The sequence below is a fragment of the Oncorhynchus masou genome, chromosome 31 (assembly GCF_036934945.1).
Source record: "Oncorhynchus masou masou isolate Uvic2021 chromosome 31, UVic_Omas_1.1, whole genome shotgun sequence".
Taxonomy (NCBI): domain Eukaryota; kingdom Metazoa; phylum Chordata; class Actinopteri; order Salmoniformes; family Salmonidae; genus Oncorhynchus; species Oncorhynchus masou.
In genome coordinates, this window is record NC_088242.1 from 47,390,570 (window position 1) to 47,413,484 (window position 22,915).

At 42.0% G+C, this 22,915-nt stretch overlaps 1 protein-coding gene across 4 annotated transcripts in view; it reads right to left on the reverse strand.

Annotated features, from left to right (window-relative positions):
- The window catches only part of LOC135524030 (pleckstrin homology domain-containing family A member 5-like), a 103,656-nt gene that overhangs the window by 27,025 nt on the left and 53,716 nt on the right, over window positions 1–22,915 (reverse strand). For all 4 annotated transcript variants that reach the window (XM_064951157.1, XM_064951159.1, XM_064951158.1 and 1 more), the window contains 7 exons: window positions 12,608–12,670; window positions 10,151–10,231; window positions 9,576–9,710; window positions 9,346–9,447; window positions 8,574–8,729; window positions 3,718–3,835; window positions 3,256–3,374 (listed from right to left, as the gene is read on the reverse strand). In XM_064951157.1, coding sequence (XP_064807229.1) covers window positions 3,256–3,374; window positions 3,718–3,835; window positions 8,574–8,729; window positions 9,346–9,447; window positions 9,576–9,710; window positions 10,151–10,231; window positions 12,608–12,670 — 774 coding nt within the window. The remainder of the gene's footprint in view (window positions 1–3,255; window positions 3,375–3,717; window positions 3,836–8,573; window positions 8,730–9,345; window positions 9,448–9,575; window positions 9,711–10,150; window positions 10,232–12,607; window positions 12,671–22,915) is intronic.

A 22,915-nucleotide genomic window follows, 5' to 3' on the forward strand; every position in this document is an offset into this window, starting at 1 on the left:
AAACCCTGATTTTATTACAGTATTAGAAGTTCATTTATAGTAGAAATACCTGGTTGGATTGAGTTGGAACATTGCTGGTGTTCCTAACTGGGTTAGTTCTGTACAGCAAAATACTTTGATTGCCTCTGCTGGGCTTATGCCAAGGTTTAAGCTTGCAGAGCTAATGCTTCAGGTTTCAGGCAAGTTTACACAACATGTTAATTTGACACCAATTTCCCTGTTGCCATCCAGATTTGATTTGAAATTGTTCAAAAACTTTGAGCGTTTGGCTTGAACTTTCCAGGAGTGCCAGATTGATGATTTTTGGTACTACTACTACTACTACTACGATTGATGATTTTTGGTACTACTACGATTGATGGTTTTTGGTACTACTACGATTGATGGTTTTTGGTACTACTACTACTACTACTACTACGATTGATGATTTTTGTTACTACTACGATTGATGGTTTTTGGTACTACTACTACTACTACTACTGGTACTACTACGATTGATGGTTTTTGGTACATTTACATTTACATTTAAGTCATTTAGCAGACGCTCTTATCCAGAGCGACTTACAAATTGGTGAGTTCACCTTCTGACATCCAGTGGAACAGCCACTTTACAATAGTGCATCTAAATCATTAAGGGGGGGGGGGGTGAGAAGGATTACTTATCCTATCCTAGGTATTCCTTGAAGAGGTGGGGTTTAGTACTACTACTACTACGATTGATGATTTTTGGTACTACTACTACTACTACTACTCAGATTGATGATTTTTGGTACTACTACTACTACTACTACTCAGATTGATGATTTTTGGTACTACTACTACTACTCAGATTGATGATTTTTGGTACTACTACTACTACTACTACTACTCAGATTGATGATTTTTGGTACTACTACTACTACTACTACTCAGATTGATGATTTTTGGTACTACTACTACTACTACTACTACTACTACTCAGATTGATGATTTTTGGTACTACTACTACTACTACTACCATCAAAAGAAAATAATACATGAAGACATTGATTTTGGTATGTTATTGCATGATCGGTTAAATTTATTATGTTATTCATCATGAAAGTTGCTACTGAACTGATAATGTAATAACCAACGGATAACATAATAAGCTGTGTGTGTATGTACATTTCAATGTTAGCTTGTGAGTGTCTATGTATGAGTATTCCTGTAGTATGTGCATGAGTTTGTGTTGTAATTGGCAGTGGGCGTTGGTATGTGCATCAAATTGAGGGAAGCAGTACATAAAAACATGTTCTTAGATGATTGGTTGAAGTTATTACATCATTTATTTAAAAAAGTTGTTACAAACCAGTTAATGTAATAATAATAACTTTTTCTGCTAAATGTAATAAGTTGTGTAACGTTCAACATTTTATTATGTTTACCGGCAAGTTATTACATTCACTAGGTTTATTACATTAGCAAAAGAGTTTTTACTTTTACCAGTGTTATTACATTTACTATTGTTACAACCTGCTTTCTACGCAGCACCATAATGACTAGCCACCTTTTAAATTAACATGCCCCTGCGGGGCTTGTGGGCTAAGCAAGATATTGAATGGTTCTGGATTGTGGATTGTTAAACCTACAAACAAAATTAGAAGAAAAAAAATCCAGAAAAATCACATTGTAGGATTTTTAATGAATTTATTTGCAAATTATGGTAGAAAATACGTTTTTGGTCAATAACAAAAGTTTATCTCAATACTTTGTTATATACCCTTTGTTTGCAATGACAGAGGTCAAACATTTTCTGTAAGTCTTCACAAGGTTTTCCCACACTGTTGCTGGTATTTTGGCCCATTCATCCATGCAGATCTCCTCTAGAGCAGTGATGTTTTGGGGCTACTGCTGGGCAACACGGACTTTCAACTCCCTCCAAAGATTTTCTATGGGGTTGAGATCTGGAGACTGGTTCGGCCACTCCAGGACCTTGAAATGCTTCTTACGAAGCCACTCCTTCGTTGCTCGGGCGGTGTGTTTGGGATCATTGTCATGCTGAAAAGACCCAGCCATGTTTCATCTTCAATGCCCTTGCTGATGGAAGGAGGTTTTCACTCAAAATCTCATGATACATGGCCCCATTCATTCTTTCCTTTACACGGATCAGTCATCATGGTCCCTTTGCAGAAAAACAGCCCCAAAGCCCCCCCCATGTTTCACAGTAGGTATGGTGTTCTTTGGATGCAACTCAGCATTCTTTGTCCTCCAAACACGACGAGTTGAGTTTTTACCAAAAAGTTATATTTTGGTTTCATCTGACCATATGACAAACTGCAGACGGGCCCGGACATGTACTGGCTTAAGCAGGGGGACACGTCTGGCACTGCAGGTTTTGAGTCCCTGGCGGCATAGTGTGTTACTGATGGTAGGCTTTGTTACTTTGGTCCCAGCTCTCTGCAGGTCATTCACTAGGTCCCCCCGTGCGGTTCTGGGATTTTTGCTCACCGTTCTTGTGATAATTTTGACCCCACGGGGTGAGATCTTGCATGGAGCCCCAGATCGAGGGAGATTATCAGTGGTCTTGTATGTCTTCCATTTCCAAATAATTGCTCCCACAGTTGATTTCTTCAAACCAAGCTGCTTACCTATTGCAGATGCAGTCTTCCCAGCTTGGTGCAGGTCTACAAAATTGTTTCTGGTGTCCTTTGACAGCTCTTTGGTCTTGGCCATAGAGGAGTTTTGAGTGTGACTGTTTGAGGTTGTGGACAGCTGTCTTTTATACTGATAAGTTTAAACATGTGCCATTAATAAAGGTAACGAGTGGAGGACAGAGGTGCTCTTAAAGAAGTTCTGGTTACAGGTCTGTGAGAGCCAGAAATCTTGCTTGTTTGTAGGTGACCAAATACTTATTTTCCACCATAATTTGCAAATAAATTCATAAAAAATCCTACAATGTGATTTTCTGGATTTTTTTTTTCATTTTGTCTGTCATAGTTGAAGTGTAACCTATGATGAAAATTACAGGACTCATCTTTTTAAGTGGGAGAACTTGCACAATTGGTGGCTGACTAAATACTTTTTTGCCCCGCTGTATGCCTAACTTCAACGCTTAGCCTAATATCACCCACTTAACCGATTTCACTTCAATTCTACTTAGATATGATCTAATATCCAACTCCTTAACTATATTGATTATGTCCATACATCCCAGACACACTCGCCATGCGTGGGTCTGGCCTTCTGACCTTCCTTTGGGTAACTACACTGATCATGCCACACACACACACTCACCATGTGTGGGTCTGGCCTCCTGCCCTTCCTCAGCGTGACACAGGGGGCGATGGTGGAAGACTCTGGTATTATGGGAGATTTGGTTCTGGGGGGAACGATGCCAACGGGGTATGACAATCCTGGAGGGAAAACATAAATATTAAAGTTATGTAACACATCTGCGCTCATACAGCTTCTGAAAGGTGAAGCTAGTTCTGCTAATTTACATTTACATTTAAGTCATTTAGCAGACGCTCTTATCCAGAGCGACTTACAAATTGGTGAATTCACCTTCTGACATCCAGTGGAACAGCCACTTTACAATAGTGCATCTAATAGTTTAGTAATGCAGCTAACAGAGTAGCACCTCTATCCAGGGTCGTGTTCATTAGGGCACGCGGTAATTTAAAAAAAATCTAATTGGACAAGGTAAAATAGTCCCTCCCCTTTTCATTCCATTTGGGAGTGTTTTCTATTGTGTACCTTTGGTGTCAGAGGGGTCTCTGTCAGACTGTTCAGATCCGTCCTCTCCGTTGGTCTCATCCACCTCAGCTACAGTGGTGAGCTCTGGTTCACTCTTATACAGCCTGTAGTCTGGACCCTACAAGGGGACATGAGAGAGAGAGATCAGTTACTAGACAGAGATACATGACAGGTGAAAAATCAGTACACGCACTGACATCAGAAGAGATGGGTGAAGAAATGATTTATTCACAATAAAGACATGCTGACAAGCTCAAATCGAAATTATATATTTCCATGATCTGCTAAAGAAATGAACAATAAAGTGTTCATAATTCCCAAACGTCAAAATGAGAGGACAACAAACCAACCAACCAATAAACAAAATCAGTGTAGTTAACTGAAATAACCTCCAAAACGACAAACTAATTAACAAAATAAAACAAAGAAATGTGAATGATTCAAAGAAAGCTGATGAAGCTTATGAAAAAAATAAAAATAACCAAAAAAATACATCCACATTTATGACAAGTAAGGTTTGAGGGAAAACTCAAAAGAATCCCAAAATAATAATACGTCCACCAAAATAATATTTTAATAATGAAATGGAAAGAGGGGACATCTGGATGATTCACAAAGCAAGCGGATGAAGGAACATCATAAACGTATTGGTCCTTATGAGGAAAAATGGAAAATGATCAAAAAATAAGCACCAAAATGATACTGAAAAAAAACAAGAGCGGGATCAATGTGATTATGCGTGATGACAGCACCGCAGGGGTAATGACATAGGTCAGCGATCAACAGCTTACGCTGTGTGTTTCGTTCCTCTGGCTGGCTTTCCGGTCCCTATCCTCGGGACCCCGATGTGGTGGCTGTGGCGGTCGCCAGATGGTGGTCACCGGAGAGGACAGGGGGGGTATGGCAGGGAGGTTGGGCTGGTTCGGCTTGTAGGCCTGGGGTAAGGGTGGCCACGGGGGAGCTGAGAGATTCTCCACTTCTAACTCCTCCTCCTGGAGATGTTATTTAACCTTTATTCAAACAGGATGTACTCATTTTTGTGTGATCAATTTTGTTATTGTTATGACAGGTACACATCATACACATGAACAAAAACCTGTGACAGGACTAACTTTTTCACTCCCACGGGACTTCCACAACACATCGGTGTCAGAAGCTGACAGGCTGGGCTCAAACCGGTTTGAGATATCTTGTTCACAAGAGAGAGCTGCTCAGCAACATCACTTAAAATTATATAAATACACAAACAGTGTATTCAGTCCCCTTCCCCTTTTCCACATTTTGTTACGTTACAGCCTTATTCTAAAATATACATTTATGTCCTCTTTAATCTACACCTCTTCATGACAAAGTAAAAATGTTTTTGGGGAAATACTTTAACATAGGTTTTCAGACCCTTTGCTATGAAACTCAAAATTGAGCTCAGGTGCATCCTGTTTCCATTGATCATCCTTAAGATATTTCTACAACATGTTTGGAGTCCACCTGTGGTAAATTCAATTGATTGGACATGAGTTGGAAAGGCACACAACTGTCTAAATAAGGCTCCACAGTTGACAGAGCATGTCAGAGCAAAAACCAAGCCATGAGGCCAAAGGAATTGTCCGTAGAACTCCGAGACAGGATTGTGTCAAGGCACAGAACCTGAGAAGGGTACCAAAAATGTCTGCAGCATTGATGGTCCCCAAGAAAACAGTGGAAGAAGACGTTTGGAACCACAAAGACCCTTCCTAGAGCTGGCCGCCGGACAAACTGAGCAATAGGGGGAGAAGAACCATGGCCGGGAGATGGCCAAGAACCCAATGGTCACTCTGACAGAGTTCTAGAGTTCCTCTGTGGAGATGGGAGAACATCCAGAAGAACCACCATATCTGCAACACTGTCAATCAGGCCCTTATGGTAGAGTTGCTGGTTTGGATCTTTGGACTTTGGATCTCTTTATAAAGAGTCACAGTACATCACCCAGGGATAAGGTCACTGAGTTACACATCTAACACTGCACATGACAGCCCACTCAGAGGAATTCCAACCATCTATGGCATCAAGAGAGAAAGGATAGAGCCTCCTGAGTAAAGCCTCTCACAAACTAGATACTGTACATACAGGCAGTCTAGTGGACAAAACATTCAGAACACCTTCCTATTATTGAGTTGCACCCCTTTTGCTCTCAGAACAGCCTCAATTCGTCGGGGCATGGACTCCACAACAGGGTTCCCCAACTGGTGGCCCACGAGCAGAATTTTGCCCACCGGATGGTTTTCTTTTGTTGGTTCAATTTTCATTGTTGGACATAAACTGTAAAAACACCAGGAAATAAGCTCCAAGTTATTTTAATTTGGGAAATCTGTTCAAGTATTTCCATGTATAATAGAGAGACAGGTGATCATATACAAATGTAAGCAAGGTTAGAAAATATTATGTTTTCGTCAAATATTAAATCTGTTTGGGTTTTTGTGGTCATTTTGCAGTCTACAAATTATTTGTGATTATGTTCCGGCCCTCCGATTAGCAGCTTAACAAAATAATTGTCTCGTGGCTGAATCTAGTTGATGATCCCTGCTCTACAAAGTGTCGAAAGCATTCCACAGAGATGTTTACTTCATTGCGTCCCACAGTTGTGTCAAGTTGGCTGGATGTCATTTGGGTGGTGGACCATTCTTTATACACACGGGAGACTGTTGAGCGTGAAACCCAGCAGCGTTGCAGTTCTTGACATACTCAAACCGGTGTGCCTGGCACCTACTACCATACCCCGTTCAAAGGCTCTAAATAATTGTCTTGCCTATTCACCCTCTGAATGGCACAAATACACAAACCATGCCTCATCCAATTTGTTGGAATCGGCTAAACTTTGAACATTGAGATATTCAATGAATGATAGGAAATGAAAGAGACTGGGTGTTATGTTAGAAGTTAATGCTTCTCTGAAGAAAGACAGAGGGCTTTGGAATGTGTTTGATGGAGGAGAGGAGAGCGAGGGGTTGATATAGGGAAGACAGATAGACATTGTGTATTAGATGAAAGAGGGTTAAGGTCAGAAGGTGAGAACAGATTAATAAATATTTGGAATCCTGTTACCCTCTTTATTGGCTTCCTGTAGAGTCATAAAATCTAAGGATTGGAGAGAAAGAGGAGTGTCTTAAGTGGGATGTATAGAAATTGTGATGTCTGAAATGTTTTGTGGCCTGGTCACAGCTGTACAGAACCTTTGGGGATGATTAAACTTGATTAAAGTTTCTCTAGTGTCCGTGAGTCATTTACTTTGAAAAATAAGAACCTAACACATTAATCTACACTGATTGTAAGTGGATTTAATAAATGTACTTCAGGCTAGGGTCTATTTTTCTCCACAACCTGTCTGACTGACAAGCCCAAAGTAAACTGCCTGTTACTCAGGCCCAGAAACCAGGATATGTATATAATTGGTACCATTGGATAGAAAACACTTTGAAGTTCATAGAAATGTTAAAATAATGTATGAGACTATAACACAATAGATATGGTAGGAGAAAATCCAAATTGTTTTTTTTTGAGAGCCCATGCTCCTACATTGAAAAGCAATTCCAGCTCCCAGATTGCAATTCCTATGGCTTCTAGATGTCAACAGTCTTTTTTCCCAGGTTTCATGCTTTTCGCTGCTTTTGCTGTAAAGCCTATTGTAAATCGGACAATGCAGTTAGATTAACAATAATTTATGCTTTTAACTTCTCTAGGGTAGGGGGCAGCATTTGGAATTTTGGATGAAAAGTGTGCCCAAATTAAACTGCCTTCTCCTCAGGCCCAGAAGATAGGATATGCATATAATTCGTAGATTTGGATAGAAAACACTCTAAAGTTTCCCAAACTGTTAAAATAATGTATGTGAGTATAACAGAACTGATTTAGCAGGCAAAAACCTAGGAAAAACCATTCAGGAAGTAGGATTATTTGATTTTTTTTGTTTTCTATTCAATGCCATTACAGTATCCATTGACTTAGGACTCAAATTGTTTCAGGCTTGTATTCTAAAAAATGAGGGAATAAGAGCAGTCTGAATCAGTGGACCCTGCCGTGTCACAGAGCTTTTTCATGCGCGCGACCGAGTGCCTCTCTTGTTTACCTTTTATATTGACCACGTTATTGTCCGGTTGAAATATTATCGATTATTTCGGCTAAAAACATCGTTTGTCATGTTTCTATGAACTTTACGGATACAATTTGGATTTTTTGTCTGCCTGTTGAGACTGCGTTTGAGCCTGTGGATTACTGAAGAAAATGTGCGTACAAAACGGAGGTTTTCGGATATAAAGAGAGACTTGATCGAACAAAAGGAAACTTTATTGAATAAATGAATGTCTTATGAGTGCAACCATATGAAGATCATCAAAGGTAAGTGATTCATTTGATCTCTATTTCTGACTTGTGTAACTCTTCTACTTGGCTGGTTACTGTTTGTAATGATTTGTCTGCTGGGCTATGTTCTCAAATAATTGTTTCGCCGTAAAGCATTTTTGAAATCTGACACCGTGGTTGGATTCACAAGAAGTTCATCTTTAAACCTATGTAAAATAGTTGTATATTTTCTGAATTTTTATAATGAATATTTCTGTATTTGAATTTGGTGCTCTGCAATCTCACTGGATGTTGGCCAGGTGGGACGCTAGTGAGGTTAACTGATATAAGACACTTGTATGTACCTAGATGATTAATATCCATAATTTGTATTATTATTTATTTGAATTGAGCGCCCTCCTATTTCACCGGAAGTTGTCGACAAATGTGCAGCTGGCAGGACGCCTAGCCCTAAGAATTAGCAGGTAACATCAAAAGAGCAGGTGTTTTTCATGTTTTGTACACACAGTACGTGTGTTCCTCACTTCACTCTTCTGTTTGTTGGAGATGGGTGTGGAGCCATAGTATCCCTGTGTGTCTGAGCTCCTCTGGGCCTTGTTCTTGCTGAGGGCTTCCATCACGTCCTGGATCCTCCACAGCTCCTTCTGGATGTGGACATGCTGCTGGCTGGGGGGCCCCATCTGACAGAGAGAGAGAGATACATGTTCAGAGAGAGCCACTCTTTTTACACACACACAGGCTATAACATAACTATAACAGTTGAACAGAAAGATAAAGAGTTTGAAAAAAAAATAGGAGATGATAAAAGTTAATGAGAGAGGGAGTGAGTAAGGCTGACAATGCTTTTATACAAGTGAGACATTGTATTAGCCTTGTGGCTGAGGGATAAGAAAAGAGAGGAGCAGATAATGAGCCACTCCCTGCTGATGACATGCCTGTGTGTGTCTATGAAGGCCACTAAGGCTGTATTAATGAATCTGGGCTCTGACTGGGCTGAGCTCTGATTTACAGATGTATTTGTTATTACACCTCTATCAGATACAGGATGGGGGAGCAATTGAGAGGGAGTGAGAGATTGAGAGGAATGAATGGATGGATGCACGGCGGGACGCATCCGATCCTACCTCACTAAATAAGAAACTATTCATCACTCTCAATAGGTACCCCTCCGACACTCAAAGTCACACAGGGTGTGCCCCAGGGCTCTGTGCTGGGACCCCTACTCTTCATAATCTACATTCTCCCAAAGAGTAAGGCAGAGTAATGCAGGGGTTAATGGTGGTTGTTGTTGTGTACCTGAGGGCTTCCCAGTGCCTCTAGTTGCTCCAGCAGGTTGTTCTTGGCCAATGAAACGTCTCTCTCCATCTTCTCATATTTCCTCCATGACCACTCCAACTCCTGGGGAGAGGAAGAGAGGCAATGACATTGCTTCAAATCATACAGCATCTTCTCTCAGGCATGCAGTGTTCGTTCGTGTGTGTGTGTGTGTGTGTGTGTGTGTGCATGTAGTGTATACATATACTCACAGTGTTAACTCTGAATAGCTCTCTACAGGTACTAAGCAGGCCACTCTGTAGCACTTCATTCTGCTGGATGACACCATGTACAGTGGCTGGGTTTTCAAAGCTCATCTCTATCAGCAGGGCCATCTCCAGGGTATGCTGTGGAGGGGACCACCATTAGAGACAACAACACACAAAGCCTTTCCATCTCTACCAGAAGAAGGTTATCATTAGCATTATCGCTAACGGCTACGTAAAGGCATTCCTGCATTCCAATGCCGCTTCAGAAAGTTGCGGGAAAATACGAATCACTGATGCATTTTGTTCATGTCTTATGATTAACTTTGTAAGATTAATTTTCATTTTCTAATCAGTTCAATACATTTAGTTGATTTCCTACTAAGTCTAATACAGTTTTAAATATTGTTGAATTCCATTTCAATGTCTGGATTCTGTGATTCCATCCGCAGCGTGGATTTTACAGGGCCATAAAGCATCAGGACACATCTATTTTGGGTCCACTCCATGTGTTAGGCTTTGTTAAGTAAGTGGTGAGGAGACAGCACATCAGCAGGGTGTATTGTAGACAGATCCATTACCTTCTCTCTGTGTAGCTGCTGTAGCTTGTCCTCCTGCGTCCGGACAACCTTGTCCTGTTTCCACAACCTGCTCAGCTTGAACTGAGGAGAACAGAAACAATCAGATCAGATACTAAACACTGGTACAACTATGTGCTTACTCAACTGCAATGTCAGACTATCAGGGCACCAACTATGTCTGGTGGTCCAACTGCCATCATACTTTGAAAGGTCAGTCTGCAATTCTACAAACAATGGCAGCCCTGCTACTTGGTTTGCCAAGTGGAACCACGTATTTCTTTAAAGTCTAAGCCGTTATGAGGGAGGTTGTTGTAAGCTGACATATGCTTTTAAGAAGGTCATACCATGGATCATTTAGCTATTTGATTTGGAATTTTAGGACACCTCCTAAAGTATATACAGCTAATTATTTGATAAAATACTGTATAGGCCATTACCACTAAAGCCCAAAAATGAATAGAATAAACCATTCACAAATAACAACAACAAAAATAAGGAAAAGGGTTTGGAGGTATCTGTGCTATATCTAGAACATATAAGAAAGCTCTGGAAATATGTTTTTTTAACACAGTATTTAACATAGGCAGAAGCGAGGGATTGAGACACAGCCCATGCAAAACTGATATCTTTAGCTTAAATTGACTGATTTTGATGTTTTTTTGGATGGATTTGGAGGAGAACAGAAACAATCAGATCAGAAACTGTACACTCTATGAAAAAAGTAATGTGGAGACCTGCTCGTCGAACAAAATCATTGGCATTAATATGGAGTCGGTCCCCCCTTTGCTGCTGTAACAGCCTCCACTCTTCAGGGAAGGCTCTACTAGATTTTGGAACCTTGCTGCGGGGACTTGCTTCTATTCAGCCACAAGAGAATTAGTGCGGTCGGGCACTAATGTTGGGCGATTAGGTCTGGCTCGCAGTTGGCGTTCAAATTCATCCCAAAGGTGTACGATTGGGCTGAGGTCCGGGCTCTGTGCAGGCCAAATTCTTCCACACCGATCTCGACAAGCCATTTCTGTACGGACCTCACTTTGTGCACGGGGCATTGTCATGCTGAAACTGGAAAGGGCCATCCCCAAACTGTTGCCACATAGTTGTCACAAATGTCATTGTATGCTGTAGCGTTAAGATATCCCTTCACAAGGGGCCTAGTCCAAACCATGAAAAACAGGCCCAGGCCATTATTCCTCCACCAAACTTTACAGTTGGCACTATGCATTGGGGCAGGTAGCATTATCCTGGCAAGAGCCAAACCCAGATTTGTCAGTTGGACTGTCTGATGGTAAAGAGTGATTTATCACTCTAGATGATGCATTTCCACTGCGTTTCCACTGAGTCCAATGACAGCAAGCTCCACACCACTCCAGCTGACAATTGGCATTTCCCATGGTGATCTTTTAACTATTTTTTTTTTTACTTCTATTTAGCTAGGCAAGTCAGTTAAGAACAAATTATTTCCAATGTCGGCCTAGAAACAGTGGGTTAACTGCCTTATTCAGGGGCCAAACGACAGATTTTTACCTCGTCAGCTCTGGGATTCGATCTTGCAACCTTTCAGTTACTAGTCCAACACTCTAACCACTAGGCTACCTGCCACCCCATCTTATGCTTGTGTGCGCCAGCTCGGCCATGGAAACCCATTTCATGAAGCTCCCGACAAACAGTTATTGTGCTGAAGTTGCTTCCAGAGGCAGTTTGGAACTCGGTAGCGAGTGTTGCAACCGAGGACAGATGATTTTTACACACTTCAAAACTCGGCATTCCCCTACTGTGAGCTTATATTGCCTACCACTTCGCGGGAGAGCCGTTGTTGCTCCTAGACGATTCTACTTCAAATAACAGCAGGGCAGAAATTTGACGAACTGACTTGTTGGAAAGGTTGCATTCTATGACGGTGCCACGTTGAAAGTAACTGAGCACTTCAGTAAGGCCATTTTACTTTACTGCCAATGGAGATTGCATGTGTTAATGTGGGAGGCAGGGTAGCCTAGTGATTAGAGCGTTGGACTAGTAACCGAAAGGTTGCAAGTTCAAACCCCCGAGCTAATAAGGTACAAATCTGTCGTTCTGCCCCTGAACAGGCTGTTAACCCACTGTTCCTAGGCCGTCATTGAAAATAAGAATTTGTTCTTAACTGACTTGCCTAGTAAAATAAAGGTAAAAAAAATAATACACCTGTCAGCAATGGTTGTGACTGAAATAGCCAAATCCACTTATTTGAAGGGATGTCCACATACTTTTGTATATATTGTGTATATCTTTGCAGATATTTCCAGAGTCAACACAACACAGGGCAAAGGTCAGTACAGGCTGTACATTATATAGTTCAGTTTATAGAAGATCCATATTTGTATTGCTTACACCATACCTAAGACTTTCATATGCAAGACAGTCCACAGTATTTCCCATAGGAAAATCTGTCACAGTAGCCATACTTGAGTGTTTTGGACTTACATCAATGTCGACTTCCTCCGGCCTGCACATGCAGGAGTGTTCCCCGTATTCCTCTGGGCTCATCTGTAGAGAAGGACATGCTGTTACAGTAGAATCAGAACAACATGCAGCTTCATAAGGTCATATTTTGACCTGTTGTATTAACTAAGTGCATGTTATTGTCTTTCAATCTGTATCCTATGCCTGCCAGAAATAATTGCACCTCTGGGATTGGTAAAGTTGATTGAATTCAATTGTGCTAATGGTTTGTCATTTCTCATTGAACCAGATACATCTACATTTCCAAAACCACCAAAGACAGATAGCTACCAGGACATCAGGCAGTCTAGTCTAAGCAGCCTGTCTATTCTGAGACTTCTGGTGCATTCAACACCCAGAGGGATTTGTCTTCCTCCGCAGAATATAGTGGTTATAGAGGGCACTCCAACGAGAAGGCAGGTACAACTATGTGCTTACTCAACTGCATTGTCAGACTGTAAGGGCACCAACTATGTCTGGTGGTTGTTGTCCAACTGCCATCATTACTTTAAAAAGGTCAGTCTGCAATTCCAAAAACAATGGCAGCCCTGCTACTTGGTTTGCCAAGTGTAACCGCTTATTTCTTTAAAGTCTAAGCCGTTATGAGGGAGGGGGGGTTCTAAGCTGACATATGCAATTGTTTTAAGAAGGTCATACCATGGATCATTTAGCTATTTGATTTGGAATTTTAGGACACCTCCTAAAGTATCCAAAAAAAATATAGCAAATGATTTAATAAAATACTGAATTTGGCCATTACAACTAAAGCCCATAAAATGAATTGAATAAACCATTCACAAATGACAAAAAAAGACAGTAAAAAAATACAAATAAAGAAAAAGGTTTGGATGTGTCTGTGCTATATCTAGGACATATAAGAAAGATCTGGAAATATTTTAGTTTTTTTAACACAGTATTTAACATAGGCAAATGCGAGGGATTGAGACACATCCCATGCAAAACTGATATATTTAGCTTAAATTGACTGATGTTTTTTAAAATTATGTTACTTAGATTAGGGGCAGCAGGTAGCCTAGTGGTTAGAGCGTTGGGCCAGTACCGAAAGGTTGCTAGATTGAATCCCTGAGATGACAAGGTAAAAATCTGTCGTTCTGCCCCTGAACAAGGCAGTTAACCCACTGTTCATAGGCCGTAATTGTAAATAAGAATATCTTCTTAACTGACTTACCTAGTTAAATAAAGGTTAAATAAATAAAAAAAATGAAAAAAGATTGACACACTGGTGCGTCAATAGACTCTAGGGGATATTATAGGCATAAGTGATGTGTATAAATAGGACATTTCATTCAAAATAACAGGGTGTGCACCAAGGCTCTGTGCTGGGACCCCAACTCTTCATAAGCTACATAATCACACTCCTACTCACAGGCATATCCCAGATTGGGCCTTGACCACGGATAAAGTCTTCAGAGGAATCTGTTTGTCTAGTCTCTGTGGTCTTGGCTAGGGTTAGTGTTACAAAACAGAACAGTTGAAACGTGTCCCAAACTGACACACAGATTTATATAGATAGAGAGCCAAACAGACCTATAATATTAGCAATGCTAAGAAAAATAAAATGCCAGAGGGTTAAATAATGAACAAGTAAATTGGAAGAGTGAAACCGGGTGTGTAAGACAAAACAAATGTAAAATGAAAAGTGGATCGGCAATGGCTAGAAGGCCGGTGACGTCGACCACCGAACGCCGCCTGAACAAGGAGGAGGGACCGACTTCAGTGGAAGTCGTGACAGTCCAGACAAACAGTAATCTTTCTCCTTCTCTCTTACACACACACACAGTTCTGTCAGCACCACACCAAAGAAAGCATGTGGACCAAGTGGTATGTTGGTGACATTCCATACGGAGCATGCAGGCTCTCTGAATTCACAGGGAGAGGGGGGGGGGTCATTTCTCTGACAGTCAGGTGTGGATAGTGGATATGCAGCAACCGCTGTTTTTTATTTAACCATTATTTAACCAGGTAGGCTAGTTGAGAAGAAATTCTCATTTACAACAGCGACCTGGCCAAGATAAAGCATAGCAGTGTGAACAGATAACACAGAGTTACAATGGAGTAAACAATAAACAAGTCAATAACACAGTAGAAAAAAAAGTCTATATACATTGTGTGCAAAAGGCATGAGGTAGGCGAATAATTACAATTTAGCAGATTAATACTGGAGTGAGAAATGATCAGATGGTCATGTGCAGGAGGAGATACTAGTGTGCAAAAGAGCAGAAAAGTAAATAAATACAGTATGGGGGAGAGGTAGGTGAATTGGGTGGGCTATTTACCAATGGACTATGTACAGCTGCAGCGATCGGTAAGCTGCTCAGATAGTAGATGTTTGAAGTTGGTGAGGGAGATAAGTCTCCAACTTCAGCAATTTTTGTAATTCGTTCCAGTCACAGGCAGCAGAGAACTGGAAGGAAAGGCGGCCAAATGAGGTGTTGGCTTTAGGGATGATCAGTGAGATACACCTGCTGGAGCGTGTGCTACGGGTGGGTGTTGCCATCGTAACCAGTGAACTGAGAAGGCGGTGCTTTACCTAGCATGGACTTGTAGATGACCTGGAGCCAGTGGGTCTGGTGACAAATATGTAGCGAGGGCCAGCCGACTAGAGCATACAGGTCGCAGGTGCTTTAGTAACAAAACGGATGGCACTGTGATAAACTGCATCCAGTTTGCTGAGTAGAGTAGTAGAGTAAGGCAAGCTATTTTGTAGATGAAATCGCGGAGGTCGAGGATCGGTAGGATAGTCAGTTTAACTAGGGTAAGTTTGGCGGCGTGAGTGAAGGAGGCTTTGTTGCGAAACAGAAAGCCGATTCTAGATTTGATATTAGATTGGAGATGTTTGATATGAGTGTGGAAGGACAGGTTACAGTCTAGCCAGACACCTAGGTACTTATAGATGTTCACGTATTTTAGGTCGGAACCATCCAGGGTGGTGATGCTAGTCGGGTGTGCGGGTGCAGGCAGCGAACGGTTGAAAAGCATGCATTTGGTTGGTTTTACTAGCGTTTAAGAGAAGTTGGAGGCCACGGAAGGAGTGTTGTATGGCATTGAAGCTCGTTTGGAGGTTAGATAGCACAGTGTCCAAGGAAGGGCCAGAAGTATACAGAATGGTGTCGTCTGCGTAGAGGTCGATTAGGGAATCGCCCGCAGCAAGAGCAACATCATTGATATACAGTGGGGCAAAAAAGTATTTAGTCAGCCACCAATTGTGCAGGTTTTCCCACTTAAAAAGATGAGGCCTGTAATTTTCATCATAGGTACACTTCAACTATGACAGACAAAATGAGGGAAAAAAAAATTCCAGAAAATAACATTGTAGGATTTTTAATGAATTTATTTGCAAATTATGGTGGAAAATAAGTATTTGGTCACCTACAAACAAGCAAGATTTCTGGCTCTCACAGACCTGTAACTTCTTCTTTAAGAGGCTCCTCTGTCCTCCATTCGTTACCTGTATTAATGGCCCCTGTTTGAACTTGTTATCAGTATAAAAGGCCTGTCCACAACCCCAAACAGTCACACTCCACTATGGCCAAGGCCAAAGAGCTGTCAAACGACACCAGAAACGAAATTGTGGACCTACACCAGGCTGGGAAGACTGAATCTGCAATAGGTAAGCAGCTTGGTTTGGAGAAATCAACTGTGAGAGCAATTATTAGGAAATGGAAGACGTACAAGACCACTGATAATCTCCCTCGATCTGGTGCTAAAACAAACTTAGGGAGGAGGCTTCTGATGTTGACATGCATGAAACCAAGGCTTTTTCGATCACAGAAGTCAACAAATGAGGGTGCCTGGGGACATGCGGTGCCTGGGTTTACCTCCACATCACCAGTGGAACAGAGGAGTAGGATGAGGGTGCGGCTAAAGGCTATCAAAACTGGTCGCCTAGAGCGTTGGGGACAAAGAATAAAAGGAGCAGATTTCTGGGCGTGGTAGAATATATTCAGGGCATAATGCGCAGACAAGGGTATGGTGGGGTGCGGGTACAGCGGAGGAAAGCCCAGGCACTGGGTGATGATAAGAGAGGTTGTATCTCTGGACATGCTGGTTGTAATGGGTGAGGTCACCAAATATGTGGAAGGTGGGACAAAGGAGGTATCAGAGGTATGAAGAGTGGAACTAGGGGCTCCATTGTAAACTAAAACAATGATAACGAACCTGAACAACAGTATACAAGGCATATTGACATTTGAGAGAGACATACAGCGAGGCATAAAGTAATTGCAGATGCTGATTGGGAGAGCTAGCTAAAACAGGTGAGACAACAGCTAATCAGCTAACACAACAACAGCAGGTAAAATGGCGATGACTAGGCAGAGAGGGTCAGATTAACTACACACAGAGCCTGAGTTCGTGGCTGGGGCCGACAGATAAAATAAATAAATTAACAGAATGGAGTACCGTGATTAATGGACAGTCCAGCAGGCATCATCTATGTAGCCAAGTGATCATAGTGTCCAGGGGGCAGCAGTAGATGAATCAGGGACTACGCTAGCACGCGGGCGACACAGCGTTTAAAGTTAGTAGCCCGGGGCTAGTAGGAGCATCTTCTCCGACGGAGGCCGGTTGAAGGCACAGCGGATGGAGTACTGATATGCCGACAACATATGGGGACAGAGGAAGACAGCAGTAGTTTTACGCTTTCCGAGGAGTTCACAAAAGTGGCAGAGAAGTGGTGTGCAGTGTCATACAATCGGCACAAATAAAACAGCTTCTCAGGCAAATACACACCTGAATAGGAATTTAGAAAGCATGAATACATAGGCCACTTTACACTCTTGAGGGAGCAAGCAAGGGACATCTAAAATAGCAAATTGATGTCAGCCCTAGTAGTTCATGCTATCAAAACAGAACAACAATGACATGTGACTAGTTTAAGGAAACTAGGCGTATGTCGCACATCACTAGGAGCAGCAACGTAAACATTTATTTTTTATCAAAATGCTTTTTTTGGCAGAAATGTCTTCTGGAACATGTGAACTTTCATGTGCCTTAATAACAAACCTGTATTCCATCCATAAATACAATTGTTTAATTACGAGGTAAGTTGGTTTAGCCATGGAAAGAGCCAGGAACCTTCCCACTAGCCATGATTGGCTGAGATAATATATGGGCAGGACATCCCGGGAGGAGTTTAGATTGGTCTGCCATGTAGCACGCTTCTGTCTATAATGTGAGCTGTTCAGTATGTATTGACAGACCTTTCTTGTCACGTATACTCTCTCTCTGGCACTCGAGGGCACCAGGCTGCTCATTATGGCACACACCTGTCACCATCGTTACGTGCACCAGCGCGTCATCACTCACTCCCTTCCCCAGGCGTTGTTGTTTCTGTTTCATGTCTGTGCGTTGTTTGTGTTTCTTGTTCTGTCTTATGTTTTGTTTATTGATTAAATGATTCACTCCCTGAACATGCTTCCCAACTCCCAGCGCACACGTGACAGAATAACGCCTCAACTAAGGGAAGCATCAGGGAGTGTTTTTCTTTTTGTGGTGGAAGGCATGTCGGGTCCGGGTGTCAGTACCGGAGCTACCGGGGAGTCCTCAGCCGGCTCATCGGGCTCTCACTCTTCAGCCAGCACCTTGGACTCTCAAGCTTTAGTTGGTTCGACTCTCGCACATCAGCTGGCTCGTTGAGCTCATACGCCTCGGCCGGCTCATCAGGCTCTCACACCTCAGCCAGTTCATCTGGTTTCCGCGACTCAAGAGACGACCGGTCCTCTCCTGATCCTCGGGATTGTCCCCTTGGTCGGCGTCTTGCGGCTGGAGCCCCGCGCAAGGGGGGGGATACTGTCAGGTATACTCCCTCTCCGGCGCTCTAAGTCTCCAGATTCCCGCGCCTCAGCCAGTTCGACAGGTTCACGTGCCTCAGCAGAGTTGACCAAACCACTCCTGATCCCCGGGATCGTCCCTTTGGTCGGCATTCTGAGGCTGGAGCCGCACGTTGGGGAGGGGGGGGGGTTCTGTCACATATACTCCCTGCCGGTGCTCTAGGTCACCAGGCTGCTTGTTATGGCGCACACCTGTCACCATCGTTACGCACCTCAGTGCATATTCAGACTCACCTGGACTACCATCACCTTCCATATATATGTCATTCCATTTGGTTCCTTCCCCAGGCGTTATTGTTTCAGTTTCATGTCTGTGTGTTCATGTTTCTTGTTTTGTAATATGTTTCATTTATTGAGTAAATGATTCACACCTTGAACTTGCTTCCCAACTCCCAGCACACGTTACATTTCTACCGCTCCGTTTTTGAAAGATTTAACATTAGCCATCAAACTATAAAGGTTCTTACTTTTCTCAACATCATTGATGCCCTGTATTTAGCAGGCACTATAGACAGGTCAGTAGGAAAGAGTGATGGGCTACTTTCTGCACATGCCACGGTCAGTATAAACTGGAGTGACTTGACACAAAGCTGGCCAAAAAAGATGTAGCTATAAACAACAGAATTAAATGGTTCCAGTCTTCCGTGTCTGTGTTTGAGATTCTTCAAAATTCTTCAAATAGCCATGCTTGTCTTCATGACAGCTTTGCACACTCTCAACCAGCTTCATCTGGAATGATTTTTCAACTGTCGTGAAGGAATTCCCACATATGCTGAGCACTTGTATGCTGCTTTGCCTTCACTCTGCAGTCCAACTCAACCCAAACAATCTCAATTTGGTTTAGGTCAGGGGAATGTGGAGGCCAGGTCATCTGATGCAGCACACCATCACTCTCCTTGCTAAAATAGTCCTTACACAGCCTCTAGGTGCGTTGGGTCATTGTTCTGTTGAAAAAGCCCAAAACAGATGTGATGGCATATCGCTGCAGAATGCTGAGGGAGCCATGCTGGTTAAGTGTGCCTTGAATTCTAAATAAATCAGACAGTGTCACCAGAAAAGTTCCCCCACAAAATAAACGCCACCTCCATGCTTTACGGGTGGGAAATACACATGTGGAGATCTGTTCACCCACATCACATCTCACAAAGACACGGTGGTTGGAACCAAAAATCTCATATTTTGACTCCAGACCAAAGGATAAATGTCCACCGGTCTAATGTCCATTGCTCATGTTTCTTGGCTCAAGCAAGTATCTTCTTATTATTGGTGTCCTTATTAGTGGTTTCTTTGCTGCAATTCAACCATGAAGGCCTGAGTTACCTCTGAACAGTTGATGTTGAGATGTGTCTGTTACTTGAACCCTGAAGCATTTATTTGAGCTGCCATTTCTGAAGCTGGTAACTTCTCCTCTGCAGCAGAGGTAACTCTGAGTCTTCCCTTCCTGTGGCTGTCCTCATGAGAGCCAGTTTCATCCTAGCGCTCGATGGTTTCTGCAACAGTAATTGAAGAAACTTTCAAAGTTCTTGAAATGTTTCGTATTGACTGACCTTCACGTCTTAAAGTATTATTTGAGCTGTTCTTGTCATAGCCCTAGTTAGTATAACACCAAGTTATCTTCTGTATACCACCCCTAGCTTGTCACAAAACAACTGATCGGCTCTAACGCAAGAAGGAAAGAAATTCCACAAATTAACTTTTAAGAAGGCACACCTGTTAATTGAACTGCATTCCAGGTGACTACCTCATGCAGCTAGTTGAGAGAATGCCAAGAGTCTGCAAAGCTGTCATCAGGGCAAAGGGTGGCTATTTGAAGAATCTCAAATATAAAATATATTTTGATTTGTTTAGCACCTTTTTGGTTACTACATGATTCCATATGTGTTATTAAGGCTTAAGAGGGTGTGAATGGGTGTAGACAAAGAGGCGCTCTCCAAATAGCTGTACCAAAACATTCAAGGACCATTTTCTCAAAAGTCGGGTTACAAGTTGATCAACTTTCAAAGCAGAATTACTTCCCCATTGTTCCTCAACTGTAGTGTATGACATACAATTTTTTTAGCTCTGAGTATCTACTTTTATCCAATGTAAAAATAAAAAAATAAATCGAATTTTGCTACATAAGACCTAATCAAATAGTTAGTTTTAAGTGGGAATTCTCACTGCCCATGCTGAGACTGGTGGAAACAGAGTTGTGCGCTCGGCCCATAACACTGGCAAAACAACAATATAATATACTGTATGCAAACCATGCTCACATTGGTGGTATGACTTTCCAACAAATAGAGGAGACAGAGTAGAAGCTGTATGAATGAGAAGTGCTACATTCACAAACAATACAGGGAGGAGATATTGAGATGCCATGAAAGATTTTGCCACCAGAGGAGGATTGCAGGAGCAAGACAGACCAAATAAACAACTGTGGATGGATTGAAGAAATCAATGTTTTGCCGGCGTTGGCTGGCCAATACCTTATCTTAAGTTGTGGTGGTACTGTTGAGGTCTGGGGGCTGAGTTCTCTATCAATGTGTGAATCACCACGATTAAAGGCTACTTTTCCTTCATCTGTTCATTATGGAGGAAAGGAGGAGGAGCACTAAGGGAACAGTTTAGAAACAACACTGACTGTCAATTATGCAAGCTCCACCTTTTTAAATCATAATAGATCACACACACAAACACTCTCATCCAAAATGTCACACAACAAGGGAAAGCCCCAAAGAAATGTTACACACACAAGAGAGTATTCACCGCATACTTTCAAACTTTTCAAATATTGACCTACATCTCGAATGCAGTTTGGAAAAACAACTACTTTTAGACAGCATAGCCATCCACAAAGACACACAGACAGAGACAGAGCAAGTCTGAAACTCGGTAGGTAGATCCGTCTCAAAATAAGAACCACGTGTTAGAGTTACCCCACCTGGTTATCCAGATACATGAGGTTCCTCTGGAGGTGATGAGACAAAATGGCATTCTAGCGTCGGTCAGCAGTGCAGAGGATAGCAAAAGGAGAGGAAAAAGAAAAAGGGAGGGGGCAAGGATAGTTAGGCATAAGAAACAGACAAAAGGATGTACATGTCAGGATTTGGCCAGGGTTGTTCCGGGTTTTGGTCAGTAGATGTCCCCATTGTGCTTTTTGTCCCTATGTTTTTCCCTTGATCCCCATTATTATTTGCACCTGTGTCTCGTTTCCCCTGATTGTATTTAATCCCTTTGTTTCCCTCAGTTCTGTGCTCTGTGTTTGTATGTTAGCACCCTGCCCTAGTGTTCTGTGTGCTCTTGTCGATTCCGGGTGAAGTTCTTGTGGTATTCTGTTTTTTTGTTTTTGTTTATTTTTGGTGAGTTTCTTTTGAGGTCTTTTTGTGTTTTTCCTACCACCTTTTGGATTTGCCATTTTTTGTATTTTAGGATTTTTTCTTTATTAAATACACCGTCTTAAGTACTGCTGTGTCTGCCTCATCTTCTGGGTTCTGCTGTCTATTCGTGGCTCAGTTGGTTAAGTGACTGTTTCTCACTCCGGAGACCCAGGTTCGAAACCGGGTCCTGACAGTACAGAAAGATAGAATGACAGAAAAAGACAGACAGGGTAAACAAGTCAGATCTAAGAGATACATAGAAGGACAAACTGTTGGACATGAGAAGATGAATGTGAGTAAAGGGAGGATTGAAAACCCCACTATTTTTCTTACTGTCATAGGCATGTCATGTGTCACACAACACCACTGACTGCGTGAATGCCATGACGACTAGGTGAAGAAAATCAATGTCACACCATTGACAAAAGTGTCACCATTATTCATGTAGTGGTGTGACTATTAACCCCTTTATCACAAACAACCGTTTCCCATCGCAAGTTTGGGTGCCCTACATGACATAAATCCCTGTCTGACGACTTAAAAGACACTTAAAAAACAAAGTCCTGAATTCATTACTGTACCCAACCCCACTAAGCCTACTTAGTCGGTCCACTTTTCAAGATCACTAAGTTGGAGTTTCTAATTTCCGGGCAACATCTGCTGAGATTCTTTTTAGGGAGTAAGCTGTGCGTGTCTCTTCGGCGTACCTTACCTCAATTTGAAAATCTGGGAAACCAGGCTTTTGATAAAGTACGACTGGAGTTTACATATAAATGCCTGGACCATTTACATTTTAGAGAATTTCTTATAAAATGGGTTAAAATCATGTATAATAACCCTAGTTGTAAAATAGTAAATAGTGGCTACTTCTCAGAAAGTTTTAAACTGTCAAGAGTAGTAAAACAAGGTTGTACACTATCAGCATATCCATTTATTATGGCCATCGAAAGGTTAGCTATTCAAATCAGATCCAACATTAATATCAAGGGGTTAGAAATCCAGGGCTTAAAAACAAAAGGTGTCCTTGTACGCGGATGATTCATTCATGATCATTCTTTTAAATCCACAATTAGAATCAC